General features: G+C 41.2%; 1 protein-coding gene across 1 annotated transcript; it reads left to right on the top strand.

The window, feature by feature from the left end:
- The first annotated feature begins 3092 nt into the window (after nucleotides 1-3092).
- Nucleotides 3093-14481, top strand: kcnk4b (potassium channel, subfamily K, member 4b). The gene is made up of 8 exons (XM_026328092.2): nucleotides 3093-3348; nucleotides 4727-4847; nucleotides 5139-5415; nucleotides 10185-10299; nucleotides 10409-10569; nucleotides 10669-10855; nucleotides 13031-13173; nucleotides 13259-14481. Exons 3-8 carry the CDS (start codon nucleotides 5227-5229, stop codon nucleotides 13865-13867), a joined length of 1404 nt encoding a protein of 467 aa, XP_026183877.1. The 5' UTR covers nucleotides 3093-3348; nucleotides 4727-4847; nucleotides 5139-5226; the 3' UTR covers nucleotides 13868-14481.
- The last annotated feature ends 640 nt before the right edge of the window (nucleotides 14482-15121 follow it).

The following is a 15121-nucleotide window of genomic DNA, read 5'->3' as shown; positions in this document are numbered from 1 at the left end:
CTAAATGTATTTAACAGTTTATTTGGTGAGTGCATAAAATAAATCCAATTCTGCTGCAGGTACAGATGAAGTACAAAGCATCTGCAGTAAAAGATGGAAAAAGACATGTCAGGCTCTATCTCACTGCAAACTACATATACCTATTTGACACATGCATCAGAGTCTATAACAACGTAATGTACTTGTCTCATGCAATGTCTTTCTCTGCTTCTCATTTGTTACTTAAACTCATAGCTACAGTAATGTGTGGTTTGTGATGCAACACTTTAAAGGAATTTGGTAATAGGCAACATGTGGACTATATACAAAGCTAGTAACGAATATAATGGAAGCATATACACAATATATTACATAAAATACATAAAATACATGTTTTTATATATGTTTATACATATATAAAAACTTCCTTTTCTACCCTACTCAGTCAGTATCTGTTATTACATGCCAAATGCTGATCAGAAGAACAACATGACGTATAACATGGGATAGATATTAGATGAATGGATGGATAGTGTGGATTAGATCGGTTTGGAAAAGTTACAAAGTTTTTTGATGGGTAATTGTATAGTGCACATGCAAACATACTTGCTACTTTAACTGTCTTCCAGTTTCATGGTATTTAAATGTAAATGTTAATTTATGTAAAGAATTTGTTTGAGTTCGGTCCCTGAATCAGACTTGAGATGTATAATCATACCTGGATTTTTAATAAATTAAATTATTAGGCAAAGTGTATAAAATCTGTAAAGTTCAACTTCACACAACTCTTTGACATTATTTTTACATCACCAAATGGAAGTGACTAGATGTTGAACATTAAACTGATGAGAAGAATCTGAAAGCAGATTTCCACTGCAGATGTTTTGTTGACAGCTTCAAAAGGCCCAAAAAGACAGTTGCAGTGACACAGCAGAACAGCTGCACAATCTCATCAGTCAGGAACGTCAACCTCACCATCGACCGCCACATCACTAAGCTAATGGGGTCACTCCGTCTGTTCAATCCCAACAACCTGCTCCATTTTCTTGGCCTGTCATGATCACTGCCTCCCACTTCACGGGTTGAACGTCACAGTCATTCAAATCACTTTCTATCTTTCCTCCAGCAGCTATCCGATGTTTGACTTTCCTGAACTCCAGCTTCTCTCAGCTGTTTCTCCAGGTTTCTCTCTCCTCAGAGCTAAAACTGACAATATTGTTCAGCCATGGCTGCCAGGGACTCCAGCAGACTATCAGCACAGCTTCTGGGCTGAAAAGCATTTGCCAGGACAGTATATCAGGCGAAATAAAATGAACTGAGTCATTGTTTAGAAAGGAACTTGGACTTGGATTCGGGGTGTAACAAGTAGCAGTACAAGACAATCCATAAACCTGTGAATACTTCCAATACTGATTAAAATGACCTTTGCTGAGAGAGTGTTATTACCGCTTTACTGATTCTGTCAGATCTAGCAGACCTGTCATTTAAAATCAAACGTTATATGCTACATGTTATGACTGACTGCATTCAAGAAATGTAGTGGGCTGTTTAGCATCAAGCGTCAGTTTGTGTTTTACTTCAATGTGCTTGTTTAGCTGAATATCACATTTGATCCCTGCAGACACTGATTGTTGGCTCTGATTGAACAGCACAAAAGCATCTCGAGTGTTTGCCAACTTGGCTTTATAATCTTATTTTCTGTCGTCCACCTGTCACTCTTTCAAGCAACAACAGTTTGTTCTTTAGTTTTTGTTTAATTTTTCTTGTTAGTTAAATATATATATAATTAGTTTATTTATTTCAACTTCAATGTTATTGCCCCCAAGGGTAAATTTGTCAGACAGCCCAGTAAAACACTAAGAATAAACTTAACATGCAATACATAAATAAAAACCACATAATAAAGATGTATCCAAAAAACAAATGCAGAGTCAACCTGAGCATTGCTCAGTTTGGTAACATGAATTGTTCACCTTCTACTCTTTGGTACTCTGAAAATGAAATATTTATGCAATGAAAGCAAATATTACATAGTATCTTTATGTATGATAATGTAACATAAACGCAGCTACAGTTGATATAACTGCACGACACTCTCTCTATTTTGTTTTTTCTTTGCAGTTGGAGAACATCTGTCCCCGGATGCAGGGACTGGAGTACAGTCAGTCAGTGGCTCTGTCACTTCACCTTTTTATTTAGCAAACACCTGCACATGTTGCACGTGTTAAAATGCTAACCAACCAAATTAAGATTGTCAAAATGGTACATCATATTTGCTTGTTATTAACATATTAGCATTGTCATTGAAAGCATGTTGATGCTGATGTGGACATCTGGCTAAAAACTGCTGTGCTGGAGTAAGGCCTCACAGAAATGCTGGCGTGGCTCTAGACTCCTCTCTTTTCTCACAAGTTACACAATAACCCGAGGATGATCATCTTACCGATATGGATGGAATGAACCAAATTACACTATTAAGCTTTGAAAGCAGGAATCTGAAATGTGTAGCAGAAATGTCCAGACCTGACTGATACTTATGATGTTGGACAGGAACATGTGGAGAGCTCCCTGCCTGAGAAACCTTAACCCCACTCTGTAACCCACACACACGTTTGTCATTCTATAGTTGTGAGGGTATTCGTGTATTGAATGCATCTGCTCGCCCTTTACCCAAACCTTAACCACCACATTTAAATGAGTAACCCTCACCCTAACCTAAATCCTAACCTCTAAAACCAAGTCTTAACCGTCAAACAGCCTTCTGAATTGTGAGGATCAGCAGAAATGTCCACACATTAATGGGTTCAAAGTATTTGCCCACACAACTGTACAGAGACATGTACACACACAGGCACACAGGCACACACACACTCACAGAAAGGGAGCAGCAGCAGTTCTGTCAAGCACCTTGTGAAAGGAAGATGGGATAGTGAAAGTGGGGTGACGGCTGACTGAGCTGGCTTCCCTCAGCTGACTCGGCAGTGTAACAGCAATCAGATCTCAATGAATCGTAAAAATTGATCTCATGGAAATATCAATAGCAATGTAAAGACTTCATATGCTATGGCTGTATGTTGTACAGTTTAACACTACTTCAGAGGAGAAGACAAAGGTCCATCTGAAAACCATCTCGTCTAACTGGAGTCAAGCTTTCATCACCATCTCCACCTTTATCTGTGCTGCTCTCTCCCTCCCTCTCTCCCTCTTTCACTCCCTATTTAAGGTCAGCTTGACTGAGTATCTTCTTCTCAGCCTCCCTCCTCACACACCCCTGCTCACACACACTGTCTCTATGCAGCTGGCTGAACTCATGAAACACTCTGCATGAGGCGACTGCCACTTTGGATTTTTATGACCCTTTATTTTGAGGTAAGCACACAGCAGCTGGACTGTCTGGTGCATTAGTAGGTACCATACGTCTTATGGATCCAGAGGGAATCTAAATGGTAATAAAACGGGATCACTATGGCTCAGCAGCGACAGCAGCAGCAGCAGCAGCAGCAGCAGCAGCAGCAGTAGCAGTACTACTGTTGGCACTTAATGCAAGCCATGTTACAATTTCCATTTGTCTAGTGGTGTGTAATCTGTCTGGCTTTCTGTAGGTCTGTCTGAGGTAGGTGCACAGCTGCATATTAACTGTTTGTGTTTGTTTGGTCTATGCTGGTAGATGATGGATGAACAGTTTGCACATTCAGATGTTTGTGTAGTTTTATCAACATATCCATAAAACAAAAATGTGGATCCCAGTGAATTCCAGTAACATACATGTAATGATCATACGTGTATGTTAATCCTACTTTTTATTTTGTGTGAGTGAACTGAACAATCTTACGTTGCGTGAGAGACTTCTGTAATGTAGGTGTGTGTACATACACATATACTTCTAATTTCTGGCTATGATGTGTTCAATTTTGTAAGTGGACAGTGTTTTTTTGCTTCCCAGAAACTGTAAAGCTGTTTTAAAGCTAGTGTATATTTTGCTGTCATTGTGTGTTTTATTGGATCAATAGCAATTACTCTGCTGACTGAAGAACTGCAGTCAACAAACTAACAACGGATCATAAAAATCGTCCATGTTAAATCATTTCTCAAATTTCCAGGACAAAGGGCGTGTTTGACACATCCTCAGCTCCATTTCTTTAACAAGATAAAGATGATTCACTGTGCAAAGCCTTGGCTCCAGTTTCAGTTTGAAATGAGAATACCTTCTTGGATCGAGCTGACAATGTCCAGCATCATCACAATGAATTGGGTTTCACAGCTTGACAACACTCATCCACTGCTGCTCCTTCTTTAACAGTCCATATCTGGAGGTACCTGCCCTTTATTATAGTCCTTCTTCGACTGGTGATTAGCATAACCCAAAGGCGTTGTTTTCTTCCAGAGGTCTTTTCTTCATCCACATTTTAGTTCTGTGTGTGTGTGTGTGTGTGTGTGGGCGAACAACAAAACTGAGCTGTCTCTCATCACAAACTCAAGCCTTTCATGCATGGATACAGACTATGTCATAAAAAAAAAAGAAAAAAGACCAACCAACAGGTGGCTTTGGTTCCACAGCATTAACATCTCTGTGTGTGACTCTGCCACGCCTGACAGCATCACCTTGTTGTTCACTGCTGCCTGCCAGGGAGGGTTTTTGACAATGCTGATAGCTTTTGTGTTTGTTCTGTTCTTCTTTCATTTCATATGATTGACGTATATGTTATGAATACTGAATTGCATGTTAAAATGTGTGTGTCCCCTCTAGTGTCCCCTCCTTCAGAGTGTGAGGTGGACGGGCTCCCCGCTGGTTACGGATCCAGGGACTCCATCCTCAGACCGGGTGCCAAGAGGGACTGGAAAAGACGAAGGCGTGGGCACATAAACAGGTGAGCTCAAGTGTTATGGGTGTGTCCTCATGTGTATAAATGACATGGGTGATTTATGTTTTATAGCCTTCTACACAGTCACATCAAAGTGTCAGGCAAGATAGACGACAGGTGTTTGATCTGGCATGTTGCATTTACTGAAAGTCAGCAGTGTGGTGAGGTCTGAGTCCATTTAATACCCCATGTGCAGCTGATAGGCCGACTGCTGCAGACGTGTGTAGAGCCTGTGCCTCTGTCAGGCACTGCAGTCAATATTAAACACTTGTGTTTCTGTGGTGGCTGATGTTTCAGCTGCAGCAGCTGGGATCCAGGTTGCCCCAGTGCTGAGCCTGGCAGAGGGAAACAGCAGTCTGCATTTGCACTGAGTGGAGGTGCAGCCATGCGCTGCTCCACCCTTCTCGCTATCTTCACGGGGGTGCTTCTCTACTTGGTGCTGGGTGCCGTGGTGTTCCGCGCCCTGGAGGCTCCACAAGAGGAGGGGAAGCACATGCAGCTGCAAGACACGCGCCGGGTCTTCCTGCTGAACTTCACCTGCATTGACCCTGACAACCTACAGACCTTTATAGAGGTAGAGCAGGGGGCAAGAGGCACTTATTACCTGGCTTTTATTAACAAAAAAAAACTGAAAGTGTTTAACAACCACCCGTCAACAATTTATTCCCTTCGGGGCAGCTTTTCCTCTGTGTTACAAAATTTTTCAATGGGCGGGGCATCAAGATGGGCAGATACTTATGTTCTGAGTCTATAAATGGACTTTATTATATCAGTGACACCGCGTTTACATCAGTTTTGACTGATTGTTTGACTGATCTGTTTGTGATGTCTCATCACAGTTCATTGCCTTGACATGAGCAGTTCAGCCACACAGTGCTTTTCCTTTCCTGTCATTTGAAGGGTTTTTACAGGCCTTCAGAGGTAAAAGTAAAGGTAAAGCTTAAAAGCCAAATTTGTCTATCAACCCCCAATGTCTTATTATTGGTCCCTTCGCTGAGAAGTAATCTAAACACAACCTGTGGCTGAGCATGACGCTGCATTAGCTCGTTTATTTCATTGTGCAAACTTCATAGATGTAGATGACTTTGCTCGCTAAAAATAGTTGCTCTTCTCTTATTTTTATATGCTAAATGAGCATCCAAGCAATGAAATTAATACCTGAAGTAGAATTTGGTGCTGATAATTTTAATGAACATTTTGATTGAAATTACACTGAGGGGGAATTTTGTGTCCACAATTTTTTCACTGTTTGCTCCCAAAATTATAAATGCAAAAATCTTGCAGGCTGTTCTTTTTTTATAAGTTAACAAACACCAAAGGGAATCTGAAGCTTACAGACTGACCACTAGCTAAAAATACACTTTGGCTGTGTGTCTCAAACATAACTGTCTCTGATTCTTATTTTATACTGATTTTGAGTCGAACAGTCCATCTTATCGTTCACTGAATCTTTTTTGTGGGTCCTGAGGGTGACCTTTCCGATGTATGTAGACTGTGGTACAGCGCGCCTGCCGGCCACATGACTGGTGTGGTCAGAGCAGCTATGTAATGATGGACCAGGTCTAGTGTGTGTATGTGTGTGCATGAAAGCTGAGCCATGCACAGGTTTAGTGTTATGAGCTGGCAACCATGCTGGGATCCCAAGATGTTTGTCCTTGCTCCAGAATGAACGTTGTAAATTACTGTTCTAGGCTGCAAAGTGATCTACAGATGCAGGGGCTGACATTTGTGAAAAGGTTAAAGGGGCTGAAGGACATAACAGAGGTAATGGTCTGGTCCATTTTTCAAGCAGGACATATTCCTATCCTGTTTTGAAAAAGACAGGAAAGATCATGAGAAGATAAGTATTATTATTCACAGTATCAGCAGTGAATTGACAGACATAATAAAATAAACAATTATATTAATAAATTATGTAAGATATGTAATATATAAAAATAAATGAAGCAATAGTTGGGAAATGATAAGATAAATTATTAATTGTGTTATTTCATCATTAATTGGTTTTAATCTTCTTCTTCTCCTTTGGGCTGCTCCCTTCAGGGGTCGCCACAGTGAATCATCTGCCTCCATTTAACCCTATCCTCTGTATCCTCCTCACCCACACCAACTATCCTCATGTCCTCCTTCACTACATCCAAGAACCTCCTCTTTGGTCTTCCTCTAGGCCTCCTTCCTGGCAGCTCTAACCTCAGCATCCTTTTACCAATGTATTCACTGTCCCTCCTCTGAACATGTCCAAACCATCTCAATCTGGCTTCCCTGGCTTTTTCTCCACCTGGTCCCTGCTCTCACTACAGATGACAATGTCATCTGCAAACATCATGGTCCACAGAGATTCCTGTCTAACCTCATCGCCCCACCTCCACCTTGAACTCCTCTGTCACCCCTACAGCACACCTCACCACTATCTTACAGCTCTCATACATGTCCTGCACCACTCGAACATACTCTGCCACTCCAGACTTCCTCATACAAAACTACAGCTCCTCTCTCAGCACCCTGTCATACGCTTTTTCCAAATCTACAAAGACACAATGCAGCTCCTTCTGGCCTTCTCTGTACTTCACCATCAGCATTCTCAAAGCAAAGGGTCCGATCCGAGGACCTCACTAAACCATCACTTCTGACCTCAGCCTAGCCTCCACTACTCTTTCCCATAACTTCATTGTGTGATTCATCAGCTTTATCTCCATATGGAGATGGAGCTTTATCTCCATCTACATATCTGCTTTCCTCTTTCCAGATGACACACCAAATACCCTCCTACCTGTCTCCCTGATCACTTTAGCTGTATCTGTCCAGTCATCTGGAAGAACCTCCTGACCTCCCACAGAGCCTGTTTCAGCTCCTCCCTGAAAGCCACACAACACTCTTCCTTTTTCAACTTCCACCACTTGGTCCTCTGCTCTGCCCTTGTCCTCTTCATCTTCCTCACCACCAGAATCATCCTACACACCACCATCCTATGCTGTCTGGCTACACTCTCCCCAGCCACTACTTTGCAGTCACTGATCTCTTTCAGGTTGAAACGTCTGCACAAGATGTAATCAGCTTGTGTGCTCCTGCCTCCACTCTTATATGTCACCCTATGCTCTTCCCTTTTCTGGAAAAATGTGTTCACTACAGCCATTTCCATCCTTTTTGAGAAGTCTACTACTTACCCATCACTTCCTCGTCACCTCTGTTTCCCTCACCAACATGTCCGTTGAAGTCTGCCCCAATCACCACTCTCTCACCACTAGGGATACCCTGATTCACCTCATCCATCTCCCTCCAGAATTTCTCCTTCTCTTCTAACTCACATCCTACCTGTGGGGCATAACCACTGACAACATTCAACTTCACACCTTCAACTTCCAGCTTCAGAATCAAAAAAAGGTTAAACAATACAATACTTTTTTATCTAATTATTACAGTAATAGAAATAAGCTCATGTAATAAGCACCTAGTTATTTGATGTCATCCACTACTGGGTGTTGTCAGAAAAAATATGGTAGAAATAAGCAGAAAAAGTAGAAATCCTTTGGAGTGTTTATCACTAGAGCACACATAGTGGACAGTTTACGTAAGACGTGCAGTCATCTTACTCAGGACTGAGGCAGTCATTCCTCAGATGTCGTGCTGTACAATAAGCAGCATTGTGGTCAGGTTTCATTGAACCGGTGCCAGCTGAGATTTCATCAGGTCTTCTAGAACTTCACAGTCTTCCTACTACAGTGTGTTCTTGAGTAATGTGAGATGTTAGATACCACATGCTGATGCCACTGGGGTATTGCTTGGTACATTTTCTGGTTGGTACAGTACTGATGTGGTAGACTTTCTGACCCAAAACCAAAGAAACTGATACACTTGGGAGACAGATAAAAGAGAGAAGTCTACAGCTGGACTGATCAGTCAGTTTATGCATTAGTGAGCACAAAATTAAATGTATCATCAACAAATGAATTGTCTAAGTCAATTATAACACAAAAATGACGTTCTCATGTTCCAGCTTTTCTCAGTCAGAGCTGGCTGTTGTTCCTCTGTCTTATGTCTTTGTGAAGTGAACACACTGGAGTTTTGGACTGTTGGCCTGACAAAACCAACCTGTCACCTAAACATGAGACTTTTAGCTCTGGTACAGGAAAGACAAGGGGCTTTTAAAAATCAATTAACATTATTATCATACTACATTTATATATCAAATGAAAAAATTAAAGTGGTCAGGCTGAATGCTGTTACAACATTGGTGTATTTTTGTAATTCTTTGTATTGTTACATCTGTGACTGCATGCTTAGATACTTAAACATGTAGCCATGCAAAGACAAAGTGCACTGCTCTCGCCTATGATTAGTGATATGTTCTACAATCTTATCTTCTCAGTCCTTTCTCAATATTATTGCACTAAAAGTCTACATAGACAGAGTCGTGAAAAAGGTTTGTTTTCCTGACACCAGATAGTTCAGACAAATTCCCTTCAGTGGTGAACAGACTACATGAAGGCTGAGGAGCAGATGACAAACCTCTAAACCTAACCACTGAACTAGAGGTCTTTAAAATTACCTTGAGCCAGCTGAGGAGTAAAAATAGCTTTCATTACAATTTACTGAACCATTTGGCTGTTCCTCTGGATAATGCACTCCTGTATTTACTGATATGCACATAACTACATGCACAGAGACCCCATTACTTAATGTCTTTCTCTTGTATAACAGTCAGCATTGCTGTTTAGTAATGAAGCTGGACAAACCATTGGCCATGCTTCCACTAATTTAGGCTTTCAGAGATTCAAGTTAATGCACAATTAGAATTGGAAAAGATAGAAATAAATCAATATGTGTCCAATCAGCTGGGAGAGACAGTTTTGGCAGTGGCATCAGTCCAACAGACAGGATGAAGCAGGCACAGTCCTGTCTGTGTAACCAGTGGCTTCTGATTTATTAGAAATAATGATGTCTACAGAGACCACGTTCAATCACAACTTCATCATATCAGCTTTAAATTCACAGTTAACAAATGTCTTCGAGTACCATCAGACACTAAACAGATAATTTGATCAGGGAATTAGATTATATGTGCTGCCTCTGGTTCGATATACTTGGGACAGAATGGAGTCATCACAGTTGAACATCACCAGTCACCTGCTAATTGTGACGGCTCATTTTCTGCAGAATTTCCAGCTGCCCTGCAACGACTTGTGAAATAACATACTGAGTAATATTTATTTGGACAAATAGTTAATTTATTCATATGTTTTTGGCTAATCCCTCTTTTAGTAGTCTAATTAAATAGCAAAGCTGTTGATATTTGTTTGGAGTAACCAATAAACTCTTTCCTTCTTCTCCATCATCCCATTCCAGGAGGTGGCGGAGGCCCTTGGTGCAGGTGTGGACCCCAGCAGCAACTCCACCTTTGTTAGCCAGTGGGATCTGGCCAGTGCCTTTTTTTTCTCAGGAACAATCATCACAACCATCGGTGGGTGTGTAGCAGAGCCATTAAGGCAACTAAATGTAATTCTTGTGATGTATTTGTGACTGGAATCTGTTTAGATTTTGTGTCTTTGACCTCTGACCCCATTTGTCAGGTTTTGGAAACATCTCTCCCAAGACAGAAGGAGGGCGGCTGTTCTGTATTTTCTATGCGCTGGTGGGAATCCCAATGTTTGGCATCCTGCTCGCTGGGGTCGGAGACCATCTGGGTACTGGCTTGAGGAAAGCTATTGCCAAGATAGAGACCCTCTTTCTGGTCAGACCCTTAAACAAAGCTTTCCGTGTCTTCTTTGTTTGCACTGTTCATGTACTTCCTTTTGTCTCATCCCACTGTGTTGTTTCGCCCTGCTGACAGAAATGGCGTGTTAGTCCCACTATTGTCCGAGTGATCTCAGCCGTCCTGTCCATCCTGCTGGGTTGCTTGCTTTTTGTTGCAGTGCCTATTCTAGTTTTCCAGGAGGTGGAGGGGTGGACTCTTCTGGAGTCGGCCTACTTTGTAGTTATCACCCTGACAACAGTGGGCTTTGGAGACTATGTTGCAGGTATACAACAGTTAATCACCACACAGTTATTGACATAGCTTGCAGTAGTGTGCACAGTTTCTGGAAAAAGAAGAACTTTGTCATTAGACAAGGTAGGTGATTGCATGAGGTGCCCAAAGGAGGTCCATAATTGCTGTAGTTAAAATAACAAACAATTATATGAGGTGAGAATGTGAATGTGAATGTGAATGTTTGTTTGTCTCTATGTGTCGGTCCTATGATAGACTGGTGATGTGTCCAGGTTTTACCCTGCTTCTCACCCAGATTGGCTCCAGCTCCCCTGTGACACTGGGTGTTCCAGGATGAGTGGTGGATGATAAATTGATGGATTGATATTTCCGTGCTAACACAATGCATATTTACACCGATCAGCCTTAACATTATGACCACCTTGTGTCACCCTTCACCTCACTGTGCATCTTCTGTGAATCTGTTCGCTTTCATGGTTCTACCGTCAGGAAGAGAAACACATTTGTCCATCCTTCAGTGAAAAACGTATCAAAAGGAGTGAAAACTGTGATCATGAGGACAAGTTAGATATGATTTTTTAAAACAAATTCAACATCCTCCCCACTCTAGTTATTATATCGCAACCACAGCCACTGAAGGTTTCTCTTCATAGACTTCAATGTGCACATTTTCAAACACTGCAACAAAGATTCAAACAAAATGGGATTTTTTTTAAAAGTCTAAATGAAATTTGAAAGTTTAATCAACAGTAGGTTAACCTCATCATCAGTGAGCCTTGGACACCCATGACCCTGTCGTCTGTTCACTGTTTGTCCTTCCTTAGACAACTTTTGGTCGGCACTAACAACTGCAGACCAGGAACATCCCACAAGACCTGCGGTCTGGGAGATGATGTGACCAAGTCATTCATCCATCACAGTTTGCTCCTTGTCAGATCCTTACATTTCTGCTTTTAACACATTAGCTTCAAGGACTGAGTGTTTACCTGCTGCCTAATATGCCCCATATACTGGCAGGAGCCACTGTAACAAGATAATCAGTATTATTCACTTTATCAGTCATCGGTCATAATGTTATGACTGATCGGTGTATATTATCTACTATAAGTTAGAAAATGCATATTTTTTGTCAATGTCTCTGAGCGTGCCACTGTCTACCTAAACCTGAACACTGCATCCCTGGTGTTGAAGCATGTAGATGCAACACACTGTTCTACATGACATCAAGAACTGACATAGAGTGACCTTGTCAGCTATTACAGCAGAAAATACTCTAGGGAGAGTGCAGCAATAATTGCAACACTCTCTGAGCTGACCCATGTATCCATTGCCAATATCATCTTAACATATTTTCCCTGCAGCATTGACTTAAAGCCGCCATTTATACTGCACCTCAGAGACAATTATGAAAGTACACAAAAGCAATAAAGAGGAAGAGGAAGAAGAAAGATGGTACAGTCTGTTCTTAAGTACTTCATTTGAGTAAAAGTAGGCTAAATTCCAAGTCCTACATTTTTCCTGAGGAAAAGTACAAGTGCTGTCAGCAAAATGTACTGAAAGTATCAAAAGTTGCCCATTCATTATGTAGATTGCACTCCGTCAAAGTGGGACAGGCAGCTGGTTGAGAGATTAAGCGTATTTCTACTACTTTATGTGCTGCTGTGGTATTTAGGCTCGATTGGTGCCTCATAAACAGAGCAAAAGACTATTATTTTTATGTGACTACAGTTGTCAAACATAATGGATTAGAAAGTGTGGAAGAACAGTAAAGGAATATTTTCTTTGAAATTGTTTAGTATAATGGGGTAGTGGTTTTAAATGGAAAGTACAAGTACCTCAAAATTTTACTCTGTGTACATGACCAAAGTGAAAACATAGTTTCTGTTCTTCTGCGCCTGTTTTTCTATATTTTTGCATTGAATTTATTGATCTGTAGATGAACTGCTGATAAGATATTAGACATTCATTAATTAGACATTCATAAATATAACTGTCAATTGCATTGCATTAAGTTCACTTAGCATGGACAATTTTCATTTACCTCATAAATTATTCAGGATGATTTTCTATGCTAAGAGAAAAATTATTGATTCTCTTATCTGCTATTTAGTATCTCCTGTCTTAAATGTTTATTTACTCTACAGAAAAGGATGAATGGACATCAATGTGTTGAACATTGGGTACTTGTCTTTGTGTTTTCTCAAAGGGGATTCTGGATTTGCGGGTAGTGACCACTGGTACAAGCCTTTGGTGTGGTTCTGGATCTTGCTGGGTCTTGCCTACTTTGCATCTATCTTGACAATGATTGGCAACTGGCTTCGAGTCTTTTTTAAGAAGACCAGAGCTGAGGTACTTCTTCTTTTCTGTCATCTGTTGCACTATGACTGGTCTCTACCATTCCCTTTCCATCACCTGTGGTTTTATTTTCTTCTAGATGGAAGAACTGCGGGCCCACGCCACCGACTGGACTCAGAACATCCAAAACATGTCAGTGGATTTTCGCATTCCAGGAAAAATTGACGACCCTTTTAAACGGCGTCGGCGAAAGCACCGTCATGGCTCTCGCAGCCATGGTCACAGCGTGTCAGCTACAGGGGCCCCCGAGGGGAAAGAAGATCTGCATGAAGGTCAAACAGATTCTGGATCTTACTCTTCTTCCTCTTCATCCTCTTCTAACGAATCAGGGTCTGGATCAGAAACAGACTCTCAGGTCACTCAGACGGAGCAGGTGCCTGAAGAAAAATGTGCAGACCTTGAAAAGGAGGAGGCTGCTCCAGATCCCCACCTGTCCCAGCCTCTGGATTACTTTGGAGAGAACCTTGCATTTATCGATGAGTCCTCAGATGCTCAGAGTGGTAAACTACATTTGGATCCTTTGCTGGATCCAACACAACCCAACTCTGAACATTCACGTCAGCCAAAGAGGAGGCGCCACAGAAGGCCTGTTCCACTGAGAAGCCCCAAAATGAACTCCTCCAACTCTAACAAGAAGGAGCCTAATGGAAACCCCAAACCACTTCCAGATCTGCCACTGAAGCCTTAGGATTTGAGCTGGTTTCAGAAACTCCACTGCTAGCACAAGTATGGACTTTAGAGATATGAGATGTGCTTAAAATCTGAGATTTTCAATTTAGCAATCTATGTATGTATATGTACTGCTTACTTACAGACACTTAAAATGAAAACATATTGTGGATGCCTTAGCCACTTCTGGTTTGCATTTAAAGCTCTTAGCATGTGAGTGTGTATGCCTCAATCAGATGATGAAATGTTTTTTATACCAATAGTACCTTTACTGTCTGAGGAGTTACTGCTCTCTAGTGGGGCAAGAAAGAAATACACTCAGGCTTTCTCAACATGAAGGTTCCCTGAACTGTGCCAGAGGCAAGAGAGACCAAACAGAGCCCATTTGGTCAGAGCATTGCCACAGCTTCATGTTGAAGAGACGTTGCTTTGGCCCGAGACAGTTACTCATGACTCATGCCAACAATTAAACAAGTACCAAACACACTCTGACATGTTTGGTATGTAAGGACACTTTTTTAAATACTTTGTGCAGCCATACTATTTGCATTTTGATGGCCAAATGCATCCATCCTGCTATACTGCATATATGTAATAATCCTTTTTAATAAAAGCAGCACTGTCTTACTAGCATGTTTAGCTTATTTTCACTAGTAGCTTATTCCAAAGATGCAGTTCCAGCCCATAAGCTACTCTGAGAAACATGATAATACAAGTTTCATGATCACATTCTGGGTTATTGTCCTGTTGCAACAGGATCAACACACGCTTAATGTTCTTATACGAAAAAGTAGGTCAATATTTATGATAATGCTGGGGTCAAGCACAATAACACAAACAGCCACTGAAAGGGAGAATCTGACTCCAGGACATGTGCCAAATGCATTGAGATTTGGTTTCAGTGCTCAGGGACACCAAACATGAAACCTCACTGGTTTATGTCTGCTAAGGGACCCTTGTTGCATGACATTCTCCAGCTCTCTCTCCTCATTTCATGTCATTTCTCTACTTTAGCAAAATGTAATCAAAAGACACAAATTCCCTAAGAAGAAATAAATAAAAAAATGCAGTGACTGCAGTGTTGAAACAATAGAATTTAACACAGAACCCTACGCACATACAGCATACAGCGCCACTACACAAAGTTTGTCTGCCCTGTATCAGATTGAATTACTCATGTCAAATTTATTTGGATCACCAAGCTGAGAAAAGTTCCACCTACATTTTTAGGTAGTAGTATGAGTGGTGTCCAAGACTGAAGCTTTAAATAAAA

The sequence above is a fragment of the Mastacembelus armatus genome, chromosome 14, assembly GCF_900324485.2.
Source record: "Mastacembelus armatus chromosome 14, fMasArm1.2, whole genome shotgun sequence".
NCBI lineage: Eukaryota > Metazoa > Chordata > Actinopteri > Synbranchiformes > Mastacembelidae > Mastacembelus > Mastacembelus armatus.
This window is presented reverse-complemented; position numbering and strand designations above follow the sequence as displayed.